At 47.1% G+C, this 13445-nt stretch overlaps 1 protein-coding gene across 7 annotated transcripts in view; it reads left to right on the top strand.

The window, feature by feature from the left end:
* The window catches only part of LOC144105750 (arylsulfatase B-like), a 121832-nt gene that overhangs the window by 53166 nt on the left and 55221 nt on the right, over window positions 1–13445 (top strand). For all 7 annotated transcript variants that reach the window (XM_077638858.1, XM_077638857.1, XM_077638862.1 and 4 more), the window contains one exon: window positions 8653–8812. In XM_077638858.1, coding sequence (XP_077494984.1) covers window positions 8653–8812 — 160 coding nt within the window. The remainder of the gene's footprint in view (window positions 1–8652; window positions 8813–13445) is intronic.

Here is a 13445-nt window from a genome sequence, read left to right as displayed (position 1 = left end):
TCTACCCGCGTGGCGGCGTTGTTTCGCGACCGGATTACAGAACAAGACGCCAATCTGCCGCACGGCTCTATCGTTATGTACGTTGACGCAAGCATCCAGGCCTGTGAAACAACAACGGCAGTTTGCTGTCCTTGCAAGCCTGTGCTGAACAAAACGTCAAGATTTCACCTCTCAGAACCTCCTTCCTCCTTCTGTGCGGAGATGCTTGCGATTAAAGAGGCACTTTGCTCTGTGGCTGCCGTTCCCATGCTACCCACGGCCCGCATTGTGATTCGCACCAACGCCCTTCACGTCACACGCCTACTACGACGAGTCAGTCGCACCCCAGAAATCTGCCAAGACATCCATCGTCTAGCGGCACGTATCCCGCAGCAAACCCATATTGAGTGGGTCCCGCGTGACCTCCTGAGCGCACAAAGCCGTGCAGATTCTGCGACCCGCGTTTCGACCCCAACCTCGTCTTTGCCTCGAGTGCTCACTCTGGATGACACCACCCTCCTTTTCTCAAGAAAGGAACACCTCCGGCGCCGCACACGTGCTCTAATCCCTCCGCGCGCGGTAACCCTCCCCCGTGGTCTTACCAGTGCAGAGGAGGTTGCGCATCGGAGGACACGGGTTGGGGTTGCCCTTACTCCAACCGGGACGTGCAAGTGGCCGAAATTCCAAGATTTATATTCCCACCCCGGGGGTCCAGTGTGCGAGATCAGAGATAGTGAGGCGGATATTCACCACCTGCTGTGGGTTTGCGCGGCGCTGAAGCCGACGAGAATTCGGCACCTGGCGGCAGTTGGTCACTCATCGAACAATCCGGATTCATATTTCGCTTGGACACAGGGAACGTATCATCGTTCCCTCCTTAATTTTATTAGCCAACCTTTTTCATTTATTTAAGCATCCTCATCATCCCTCATTTCATACCACCATCCCATCAGGCAATAAACAACGCATTAAAAAAAGGCAAACAAAAAAGACCGGAGACAAAATCATGGAATTGAATACATGAAAATTACTAAAAGATTTTAAATGCTGAAATTTTGGATGCAGTTAGCAAGGGAATCTGCTGGTAGCTGTTAGGTGAGTGTGGACATAAACTTGATGCAATGCAAAACCTCTAGCACTCGCACCGAATGAGAGAGGATGTGGGACCGGCAAAGTGAGTGCCAGCTTTGTAATAAGAATTTCAAGATGAGTCTTTCTGAGATTTCTAAACTTACGGCAATAGAGTAGGAAATGCTCCAGTGTTTCTACTTTCCACAAGCCGCGCAAAGGTTTGTGAGAGTGAACCCGCATCTATTTAGGCGGGGGACCCTGCACAGCATGAGAGTCATCGCAACCTCATACTTCCATGATTTACACGCACGGGGCTTTCATGGGTGCATAAGATATTGGTAGTCAGCGGTAGAGAGCAAGAAATCGTTGCACGGGCCGTTAAATACTATAACACTGAAAACGAGTCATGCCATAAAGAATGATTAAGGACGCTACAGGCGACAGATGCACTGAAAGCTGAATTTGTCTAGAAGTCTGCTGCATCATTTCAAAAATAAAACATTGGCCTGCAATCCAAACAAAGCGCACCTTTTTATGCCATCCAGGAATTAAAGGCTGTATTGAGCGGCTCAGAGACCTTGTGGCCTCCAGCTCCAACAAATCGGAGAGAAAATCAGAGTGGATGATCACGTGGAAAACAGTTGTTGGTATTTTCAAAGCGGCCAGCCCAAGAGCCATAAGCTCTGCTAGAAATATGGCTGTGTAATCCGGGACTCTAACCGAAAAGCTCCACGAGAGAGACTTTCAAAAAATACCAACCGCTGCCTTCTGGCTGGCCCTACACGCATCTGTAGCAATCACAGTATGTTGTGGGAAATGGGCAAGGTGATGAAAGAGGAGTCCAGTTAATGTCCTTGCATGCAGATGCTTCGCATTAGGTGGAGAAACCTAATCAAGAGCATGTCCACAGGAGACATTGCGTAACCAACTCTACGTACAAAATTGAGATCCACGCGGATGTTCAATAAAAGGTTTTGAGTAAAAACAACTTGAGGGATGCGGAACCTTAGCCAATGAGGAGTGAGAAAGAGGGTTGGATGGAAGGCAAAAAAAAAAAGCTGTAGCCACAGCAGGAGCAGACTGCAATGCCCACAAAAAAGTCCTGAGAGTTAAGGGAGTTAAACGGGACCGTTTAACGGGAGTTAAGGTCGGGAATACGAGCCTCCAGGTACACAGAACTGCTTTGGAAATTGTTTGAAGGAGACCTAGGCAGAGGCGCAGTGGGCGCAAAGGATGAAGCTTATATTTAGGAGAGCCAGAAAAGAGTATGCAGCCAAATTCCTAAATGGGTCTGACATAGGCTTTCTAAAGAAGGACAAGAGAATCCCGGCACATGCGAAATTTCCTATTACTTATTCGTAGTAGCCTACCGAGAGCACACTCACCTTTCTCAACATTAGTATATATGTGGGGCCGCCAGACTATACTGACATCATAAATGACACCTAGATACCTCAAATATTCCACGTGTGGTACGTTGTCCGAGCGTTTGTTTAACGAGATATATATAAAGACGTGTTGGATTGAAAAACTAGCGCACGACTTTTGTGCACATCTAATACCAAATTAATGTTATTCTGTGCAACCTCGAGTGCATTGAGGAAAGCCTGGACAGCGATATAGGGCATGAATGTCTGTTGCAGAGGCAAGGAAGGCTATGTCATCTGCGTAAACATACTCTGTAACGTCAGAGTGTACGGGAATGTCACGCATCAGCAGATTGAATAGAAGTGGCGAAAGCACAGAACCTTCTGCCACATCTCCGGTCTGGGCATAGGTGTCAGAGGTGAAGGAACTGTCAGTGCAAAAGAATCGCCGTCCTGTTAAAAATTCCCGGATCCACGCATAAATGTAGAACGGAAGGTGTAGTAACGAAAGTTTTGTGAGAAGTCTCGAATGTTCAACACTGTCGTATGCTTTAGCAATGTCAAGCGTCACTAATGCTGGTACTTCGTTCTTTCGCAAAGCAAGGCAGACTCTGCTCTCTAAATTGGCAGAATATATCGAGCATCCATGGCGAAAGCCAATCTGGGTGGAGCTCAATGCGTTAATTTCTGAAACATGCTTTGATAGGCAGCAATGCGCGATTTATTCTATGAGCTTTCCGAATTCGATGTTAGAGCTATCGGCCGATTATTATAAATATGGAAACCTTTCTTTGAATCTTTACGAGTAATATTATTTTCGCCACTTTCCAGGACTGCGGCAGGCATGCAGTTTCCGATGATTCATTGACCAGATCGAGTAGGGCCTGAGTGAACTCTTGAGCTAAGATTTTTAGCATACCGACCGTGACACCATCCCAGCCCGGAGGCAAGAATTGCATTGAAGTAATTATAGGTGGTAGCTCTGACTTGTCAACAGCAACATAGTCTCTCTGAGTAGGGGTAGGCGAGGAACAGAGGAACTCTAGGCTGGTCGCTCTAACTCATCTTTCGCCTCATGAGCAGACAGTACAACCGAGCTTCTTAACTGCATGGCGGAGGAGTTCATATTCCGTTCCATAAAACGATACAAAGACTTCCCATTGTGTGGGTTTATTTATTTATTTATTATTCCTCAAATGCCCCTAGGTAGGGGTTTTACAAGAAGGGTGGGCACCTTCAGTGGATGATGACGTGTTCAATGGCAGTCCTGAAATTGGCAGCATTGGGATGGCGCACGGCTTCTTCGGGCAGATCATTCCAGACCTTCGCTGTTTATATGAAGAAAGAACGAAGATGAAACTATGTGTGTGCATGCGCAGGGTACACAGATTTTGAGTGGTTTGTGCGGCAAAAGTGCGACGTGCAGGTGAAATGATGGTGCAATCAAGTGAAAAATTACACAACTTATGAGACTAAGCCTGTTAAGTTTGCGCCTGCTTTCAAGGTTCGGAAGATCTGCATTAAGTTTGAGCGATGTGACACGGGTTTAATATGAATAGCCTTTGTAAATATATACATATATATATATATATATACATATATATATATATATATATATATATACAAGTTTTTTATAGCCATCCTTTGCTTTTGCTATTGTTGTTTTAAACGAGGTCGAGAAAAAATTGTTGCGGATTCCATTAACTGGGCTCTGGTTATGCGAAACGCCCTTCCATGCTGCTTTCCTGCGGCGAAACGCTGTCTCACATGCATCGTTCCACCGCTGGGATGGAGCTTTCCAAACAACAGCAGACCGGACTGCAAACTTGGAACTGAAGAGTACACTGGCTGAGCCCTGTTGGTCTGACGCGAACAAGGATCAGATCTAAGGAAGGCGCACAAAAAAGTTTTGTAGGCTGCAAGGTTAACTAGTTTTTGGGCAGAGCTGTGATCTTGGAGTGGGCTGACAAAGATGTTGAAAGTAATTGGAAAGTTGTCTATTGATGTGTTACTGTCAGCTCAGTACTATGCCCCTGTACCTGCCCCTCCTGCTGCAAAGGACAAATCGATGACAGAACGGGAATTTCCACGTCCTTCAGGAGAGATAGGGAACTTCAACGTCCTCCAATCCGTGCCCCACAAGCGTCAACGTATTTCTGCCTGGCGCCACCTGGCATTGCTCCCCTCTTTAAAAAAAGAACGCGCTTACACAAGCACACTTAAGCACACAAGAAAGGCTCGAAGAAGCTGGTGGTACCGCGCAAAGTATAGCTTCATGTGTAAAACAAGAACGATCACTGCATGGGGTAATAGCCGATGGAAACCTTACAGAAGCCTTACGGCGCTGACATTGCGGACAGCACTGGGCATAGCGTTTAACAACAGTGACAGGTTTCGGGCAGTAGAACAGCTGGCGTGTTCTGGGAAGCGTGCAAGAGTATCCCAAATGGCCAGAGGTTGGTGAGTCGTCACACGCAGAAAGATTTTCCTTTCGCAGAGCAGGGACGACGAGGAGGTAAGCTCCCGTACTGGAACCAGGGTTAGTCTTATAGAGCACGCCACGTTTCAGGAAAAACGACGACAGCTGTCAAGAAAGACATTTAGGATTAGTGGCTGGTTGACCTTGTAAATAATCGATTATTGGTCCCAGCAGTGGATCGGTGCACTGATGGGTTAACAGATAGCAAGAATGCATAGCCCCAGGGAAACTGATGTCGTCGCCCGTGTCGGGGGTTTCGTGTTCGACAGACGCACGAGAGAGCGTGTCGGCGCCTTCATGCTGATGTCCGGACTTATAGACGACGGTGAGGTCAAACTCCTGCATCCGAAGGCTCCATCGCGCCAGTCGTCCAGGCGGGTCACGCAGGTTGACCAACCAGCACAAGGAGTGGTGGTCAGTGACCACTTTGAAAGGACGACCATAAAGATAGGGGCGATATTTCGCTGCGGCCCAAATAATGGCCAGGCATTCTTTTTCTGTCATGAAATAGTTCATCTCTGCGCCCGAGAGAGTGCGGTTTGCATAAGCGATGACTTGTTTAACGCCATCAAGACGTTGCACGACAACCTTGCCGAGGCTGATGTTGCTGGCGTCTGCGTGTATTTCAGTATCACACCGCTCATCGAAATGGGCAAGAACTGGCGGCGTTTGAAGACGTATCCGGAGCTCGGCGAAAGCCACGTCTTGCTCGTGGGTCCAAAGAAAATGTTTGGCGTCGCGGGGGAGGCAAGTCAGCGGTTCAGCGAGATAGCAAAATTTTCGATAAAACGCTGATAGCAGCAGAGCCCGAGAGAGCGGCGAACAGCTTTCGTTTCTCGTATGGTTGGAAATTCCGCAACCACTGCAAGCTTTTCGAGGCCGGGCTTCACGCCGGCGGCGATGATATTGCCAAGAAATTTCAGCTCTTGGTACCCGAAGCGAGATTTTTTGGGCTTCAATGTCACGTTACCTAGACAAAGGGCTTCGAGGACCGTCTGCAGGCGTTGAAGATGTTGACTAAACGAGTCGGCGAAACCCACCACGTCGTCGAGATAGTCCAGGCAGCACTGCCAGTTAAGACCTGCGAGGAAAATGTCCATCATCCGCTGAAATGTGACAGGCACAGAACGAAGACCAAAAGGTAGAACCTTTAAAAAATTTAAGAATTATTTTCGAATGCGACATCAAATGAAAAGTGTTATATAAGTTGTTTTCGCTTAAGCTTTAGATTATGCTTTACATTAACATTAGCGATGTATTAACGTGCACCTTTGTATATGCGAGATTCAAATTCTTTATATCCGAAATTTACTCCCACGTCCCAGAATCGGACACCAAAGTGTACATCGCGAAACGACGATTCGTTTGGTATCACCTGCATTCCTCGGCGACCACTGGTTCGCACGCCGCAGTCCTCCAATGGTCGCCCCAGCTAAGTTTTTGAGGACCAAAGGTTGCTGGTACGAATCCGTCAAACGAAACGGGCTTCAATTCCAACAGCTTTGTGCGCTGAATCGTGATGATTCGTTTTCCACCATTCTGAACCCTCTGCGCGAGACGGGTGGGCCAGAATTTTGTCACCGAGTAGCATCTGTCTCGTCACCCGCTCAGACTGTACGCATATAGCGGAATGCCAGCACACATGGTAAACTGGCCGCCGTGCCAGCCCGACGACTGCAGCGCGGGTGACACTTTGCACGATACTGCAGCAATTTAGTCTCATGACCGGTCGCCATCTTGAAATCTCGGATGGTCAGGAAACGTTCGATTCCTTGTAGTAAGAGCTCACGCCCTTAGAAGGACGTCTTTTTCACGGCCCCGTTTATCGTCCAAGAAATGTTTAAAACTACGCGAGAGACGAGGACAAAGGCAGCGAGGAGCATACAAAACAGCACGGGCGCAGATCCTTGTTGCATTTCTCCTCATCTTTCGCGCAGTTCTAAACATTTCTTGAACTATGAACCAACTAGCCCGCAAGGACGTCCTGATTATCGAGCTATTTGTGTCAGTAGCCTCTTTTTAGGTCAATGAACGAGCGCGCCAATGGCGATCGAGAGAGTCAATACGTGGCAATCGGTAAACGTCCTTCTTGGTGACTGTGTTCAGCTCCCTGTAATCGGCGCAAAAACTCAGCGTGCCTCTTTATTTTTAACGAGCACGACCGTCGAGGACCATGGGCTGTTGAAGGCTGCATAACGCCATCTTCGAGCATCTCCTCAACTGCGACTTAGTGACTTCGGGCTCTGTCAACGATACGCGATAGGGATATTGACGGATTTGGCGTACGTCATGGAACATCACTATGTCGTGCTATTTTGAGAAATATTTCATGAGATGCGCCAAGAAGTTCGCTTAGCGAGAGAAACGTTCCCCGGACCCGCTGTGTATTTTTTCTCAGGCGCTTGCGAATAGTGTCCTGCAACAACCCAGCTAGACTGCACGATATAATGTCAGAATCCTTTTCAGCTTAGTGCAAGTTTTGCGGCCAAAAAGCCGACCTTTATAACATGTTATGAGCTTCCCAAGACAACCAAGCCATACCCTCCATAGCGAAGCCAACGTGGGCGGATTGGGAGGCGGCATTGTCCATCTCTGTTCTCTCGGCCCCAGGGTCCTTCGTTGAAAGAACTCTGGCAGTGGCTTCGGCCAACAAAGTCCAGGCCTGAGGACTCAACCAACCTCGCCTCTTTCTCGTCTGACCTGTTTTCCTTTAATAAGGGTTTTCTTCTACAACTACGCAGTTAGGCGGCTTGCCGCTTCGCCGCTCGCCAAAACAATTTCCTCGATTGACGCCGTCGCCACTGCGCGGCCATATTAGGTAACGCACCAAGCTCTCCCACACAGTTACGGAGAAGATTCATCATTGTAAAGCGGTATTCAAGGACACTTCTACTGCTTCAGGGTTACATCCATCTGCATGTGATTAAAAACAGTCTCCCGCACAGCCGTCCTTCTGGAACGGCCCGTCTCGCAGACTACCTATAGCACTGCCATGATTTTAGTAATAGTTCAAAAGTTTTTCTTCTGGTGGAATACATAATTTGTAACTGACTTCTGGAGGGAAGCAAAACTCCTGAAGCGTAGTCCAGATTCGATGAAAATATGCATTCGAAGTTACCCGTGCGAAGTGGTTATCTGTCACTGCAGTGTGTTAAAAATCATGGCAAAAGCCTCAATAGTAGGCTTTGTGGGGGTCTTTACTCCGACGCCTAAAGGTTGTGCCTGCAGAACTGAACCGTCTTTTATTCATGGATTTTTTATCTAGCAGATAAGCACAGAGAGAAGGAACTCATGCTTCGCTTATACGTGTGAGCGCTGTGGCTCGGCAGTCTACACTGAAGTTCATCTCATCTGCCGTGTGGCACAGAATGTTGTGTGTGGGAGAAAAAGGAGGGCTGCATGACGCACCTATATCTTCACCGAGCTGGGTGTTATTCCAGGAGCTTCGTTAAGCTGGGTTTGGGGAAAAGGGGATTAAAAGAAGAGAAGTAAAGGAATTCGAAACAACTTATGGAGTGGCCGGCCTGAAGACAAGAGCTGGAGAGAGGAAGGAAAGCAGAAGCAACGCTTTCGTAATGGACGTGAAAAGATGTGGCGTTTCGGGAAAGGTGACTTCAGGAGAGAAGGAATGAGAAATGCGATGTTAGTTGCGCGAACTGTGTCGGACTGTTTGGGTCAATATTAAAAACGCACCGATTATATATTCGGCTTAGTTGCCACAGTAATGGAATTATGTTATTCCCACTACACACTTAGGGATGGGCAGACACCTCACTCTTCGGCGCCTGCCAGATACCAACACCCAACCTGGACGCCTTGGCTACAACAGGAGCTCTGTTCAGCCAGTACTACTCGCTGCCCACTTGCACGCCGTCGAGGGCCGCCATCCTGACGGGGCTGTACCCAATAAGGCTTGGTGAGTGTGCGCCCCACCAGCAGATTGCTGAGTAACTTCATTTAAATGTGTTTGCTCCGATGCTGCTGAGTGGCACTACAGAAAGAGATGGTAGAATTTTTAACATACAAAGCAAAACTAAGAAACGCAGCATAGTAAACCTGTAAGTCGTTACCTTTTAACTATAAAACATTGCCTAGATTATCCTTAAACTACTTAGGGTCATTAAAGGATGATGCAGTGAGTCTGTGAAGGCAGTTGCAGTCTGCAGTGAATTCTTCTAGATTTGTGTAATAAAGGGACCCACTATTCTCGACATTTCATCCTGGGTGGCCTCTACATATTGACTTGCTCTGTAATCGTGCAGGGTACTGGGACAAAGCCAAGCAGTTGAAAGAGAACTATAGTTTTCTGCAATAAGGTCGTTTGGTCCAGCATCGCTACGTTTTGATAGTCTTCTTGTTGTGTTGGTGATGCAGTATAGATTAAACACCACATTTTAAAAAACATCTTTGTACAGCGGCAGCTATACATCCAACTTCTCAAGATATTGGTGTAGGTGGTTTTGTACACAGTGAGGATGTTAAGGAAGAAAGAACAAGAGGGGAGGATACAGTGGAGTAGGCGAGTTGCACCGAGGGTGCAAGTGGCGAGCATCGGTGAAGCTGGAGTGAAGCTTGCTGCAGACTGTTTAGAGAGAGATCAGGTGGTGAGTAGCACTAAAGCTAGTGGTAAACTGATTTTTTTCTACCCCTGGAATGATTTGGATGATGTATGGGCTCTCCGACGCGGAGTGGCCATTGTTTCGACAGAGCTTTTGTCTTTCATCGAGCCGTAAAAATGCCATATCCGGTCACTGTGCATGGAGACATGTTTGATAAACCCCGTCACCGGTCTCCGTGCACCGGCAGTGATGAGGCCTGCCACTACTGCTCCAAATGTGACGACGAACTGCAAGACAGCCATTGGCCCTGCATCCTGAAAGGGTTCCTCAACAAAAGACTCAAAAACATAAAAACGAATTGAAAAATTACACACCACGGTTGAAGTAGCTGGGGATTGGTAATCGCAATAAATAGTACAAGGCGATATAGTTTAATGATTGCTTGGTCACAAGCGCCACTACCAGATATTGCTGAAATTCTCGTTAAAGGGTGAAAAATAATTCACCATTTTTCCCGGTCATCGGCTAACTGCAGCCAATGGATTCTCACATGGAACCTCCTAGAGGTGTCTAAATTTTTTATGGCCTCTATGACGTGCGCCTACATAGAAAATTGACAGGATGGACATCAGGCATCAACAACATGCATTGATAACTCAAAGCAGTTGCTTTGACAGCGAAAGATAGTTTCCATTTGCTGCTTCAAGGCTCCTTGATTATTCCTTAAGAAACAGTGTACGAAGAAAAGGAGTATCACACCATGAAAAGTCGAAGTGTTCAAAGGCCCGGCACTGTCACTTTAAACGGTCAAAAAGTATACCCGGTCAAAGATATACACCTGCCTTGGCGCCCCTGTTGCTTTGCAGGTAAGGCAGTGCGGTAAGTGCGCGTGATGTGCTCGTTCCTCGGCCGCATGCGAGTGCGAGGAAGACATCAGGGCTCATTCCTGGCTCGCTCTTCGCTCACAGGGGCGTAGTAAGCAAGTGATCTTGACTGTGAAGCCAGACTACTCATACCTCGAGTCCAAGCTAAATGAGGATGGAGGATGGAGAATTCGAGCCGAGTGAAACCAACTGTATGCCTTTTCGGAGTCGAATTCTCCAAATTTCTTCAGTTGGAAAATAGTGTCTGTGGCGCCCTCCGACGAGTTGTCGAGTGCGCTGTCGGAACTGTGCAGGAAGCACCGGTTCTAATGCAGCCAAATTGGCCAAATATTTGCACTTCAGTCTGCTTATGAGCGGAAATGCGAAATCCTTTCTCTTCCTCTCTTTCTCCCTCCATTTTTCATTCTTTTATTTCTCTCAATAGTTTTTCTTTTTTATTAGCCACGATTTTGATTGTCATTTCTCCTTCTTTTTAATTTTGATTTTTTTATTTTATTTAACTCTAATTTTTCATTTTTCCTTCAATCATTCATAAATATTTTTATTCCTTTTCCTTTTTTTCGTCTTAGTTTGATCGGCAGGTCGAGCGGACACACCTTGTACACGTTTCCTGCGGACAAAACCTGCGCACACTCGTGAGCCAAGAAAGGCTCCCGCCTTAATAACGAACCCGCCGCGGTGGCTCAGTGGTTAGGGCTCTCGACTACTGATCCGGAGTTCCCGGGTTCGAACATGACCGCGGCGGCTGCGTTTTTATGGAGTAAAAACGCTAAGGCGCCCGTGTACTGTGCGATGTCAGTGCACGTTAAAGATCCCCAGGTGGTCGAAATTATTCCGGAGCACTCCACTACGGCACCCCTTCCTTTCTTTCTTCTTTCACTCTCTCCTTTATCCCTTCCCTTACGACGCGGTTCAGGTGTCCAATGATATATGAGACAGATACTGCGCCATTTCCTTTCCCAGAAAAACCAATTATTATTAATTATCCTTAATAACGAGAGCAAAGCAGGACGACTGAAACGTCCTACTAGCCTACGCCAGAAAGCTGCGTCCCTGCCAGAGCAATTGAATAATGCGTGATGGAGCGGCTATGTCAGGAATAAGGGTCCTTCGTCTGAGCCCACCGAGCATCGATGAAAAAAAAAAGAAACAAAGCAGAAATAAACGTGCCGGCCGCGGGGCTAGAAGCTCACAACGTATGAGTGAAAGGCAGTGTAATTGACACATCGATTCCAGTCCTTAATAACCATGCGTAGATAAACGTTTTCGATAGAAACTACTCCGTAACTACGCATCTGAAGGGATGGAAACTTATATTGACGTCTTTCGTAATAGCATCTAATTTTTTTTAATTTGCCCATTTTGGATAGCATTTTTCGTCTGTGGGATAACTGCCGTCATAGCAAATATCCTCAAGGTCACCTGCCATGGTGTGCGAATGCGTTGGCAGGGCCTGGGAAATTCTGGCAAAGCCTGAACTCGTGTATACGTGTGCCTGGTTAGCTCATGCCTGGCCTGCACGCCCAGGGTTACCTGCGGAGGCAGGACGCGCACTTGCCATTCCGGGTGTTCAGCAGACATTCGTTATCCGCGAATGCCAATGCGCCTTCTATAAACTAAGGCTTTGTCACCATGCCTAGTATGGAGGAAACACACGAACCCAGTCCCTTTTTCCTTACAGCCCTTATTGTGTGGATGTGGGGGGTCAGAAATGCGCTAGATCCACTGCCTACCGTTCACTTCGCTACTTTTACATGTTTAGGATGTGGATGCTCCCCGACGGCCTTTTGGATATGAAAGGGGTTCAACACTCTTGCAAGCCTGTTACTCCGCATTGCAGAGAAAGCAACGACATACCGGGGCGCTAGGAAGGAGGGCGATGAAATGATTTCTGTGTGACACGTCTTGTGATGAATGCTGTCTACGCAGTATGGGGCAGTGCTTGAAGGCACAGTAATAATATGCCAGGTGCCCCAGCTAACTGAAACAAAGTTTTAGGAAAGATGAGGTGTTTTCGGCGAAGAACACAACCTGTGTGCCGTGCAGCGTGTGGGCTAACCTGCAGTACTTTCTTAGTTTTCAAAGATAGTTGTTCAGTTCGAAATAACTAGCTTTTTTATTTCGCTTGAAAGCTTAGGTAGATTAACTTCCACAACGGCCAGGTCGAATGTTTGCAGCAAATTGCCAGTTTCATAGTGGCTCTCGAACATAAAAACATACCGAATTCAAAATAAACCACTTCACATCGCTGCTATTCGAGGGCCCCAAAAGCATTCTCAGAAAAAATTCCCGCTTAACTCCGGAACGCTGTCGCCGAAAGGCCTTAGCATTTGCACTGGACGGAGAATATGGGCATTGAGTAGTAAATATTAGCAATGAAGGTGGAGATTATCGTTTCGTTTCATCTCCTCAATGATGGTCGCTTGAAGACGCTGCAGAGCTCGAAATGTCCGCCTGTACTAGCCACCGACTTGAGAAGCGCAAATAATAGAATAAAATATTTGAATAAAGTTAACATAATAACAAAGTGCACTAGGAAGAGAGGCACAGGCTCATTACTTAGTAACTCACTAAATGACAAATGGTCACATAACTAGGTACCCGGAATTTCTACGTGCTATCTCGCTTCGCAGAATACAAAGACCAATGGCCTCGCCATAAATTGGACATTGATGGGCGACTGGGCGCTAGGGAGAAATACAAACACGTCAAAGCAAAAAAATTTTCGCTGTCAACTACGTTGCTTCCCCGCCGACCCTAAAGAGCGGGGCGCTTCGTTTAGAAGCCTTTTTGTGGACTAAATCTGCTTGCGTCTTGTAAGCTTCTAAAATTATGTGACGACAAGAACGGCACTTTGCTTATAAAAAGGTGGAAAGCTTATAGCAACTTTGCAGTGAACATTACTTCAGTTGCACTTGCTTTGTTCAGAATGAACTAACACTGTGGAAGTCAACCCCGTTCTCATGGTTTAAAACTGGGTTATAGGGAACCAAATTTCAACTATAAGTGCGACGAGTACGATCCACGCTCTGAAAGCGCTCGTGAGGTCGAGCCACGCATTAAACACGTTGCTAGCCACGTCGCACCGCTGTCCACTTCATGCGAG

The sequence above is a fragment of the Amblyomma americanum genome, chromosome 9, assembly GCF_052857255.1.
Source record: "Amblyomma americanum isolate KBUSLIRL-KWMA chromosome 9, ASM5285725v1, whole genome shotgun sequence".
NCBI lineage: Eukaryota > Metazoa > Arthropoda > Arachnida > Ixodida > Ixodidae > Amblyomma > Amblyomma americanum.
This window is presented reverse-complemented; position numbering and strand designations above follow the sequence as displayed.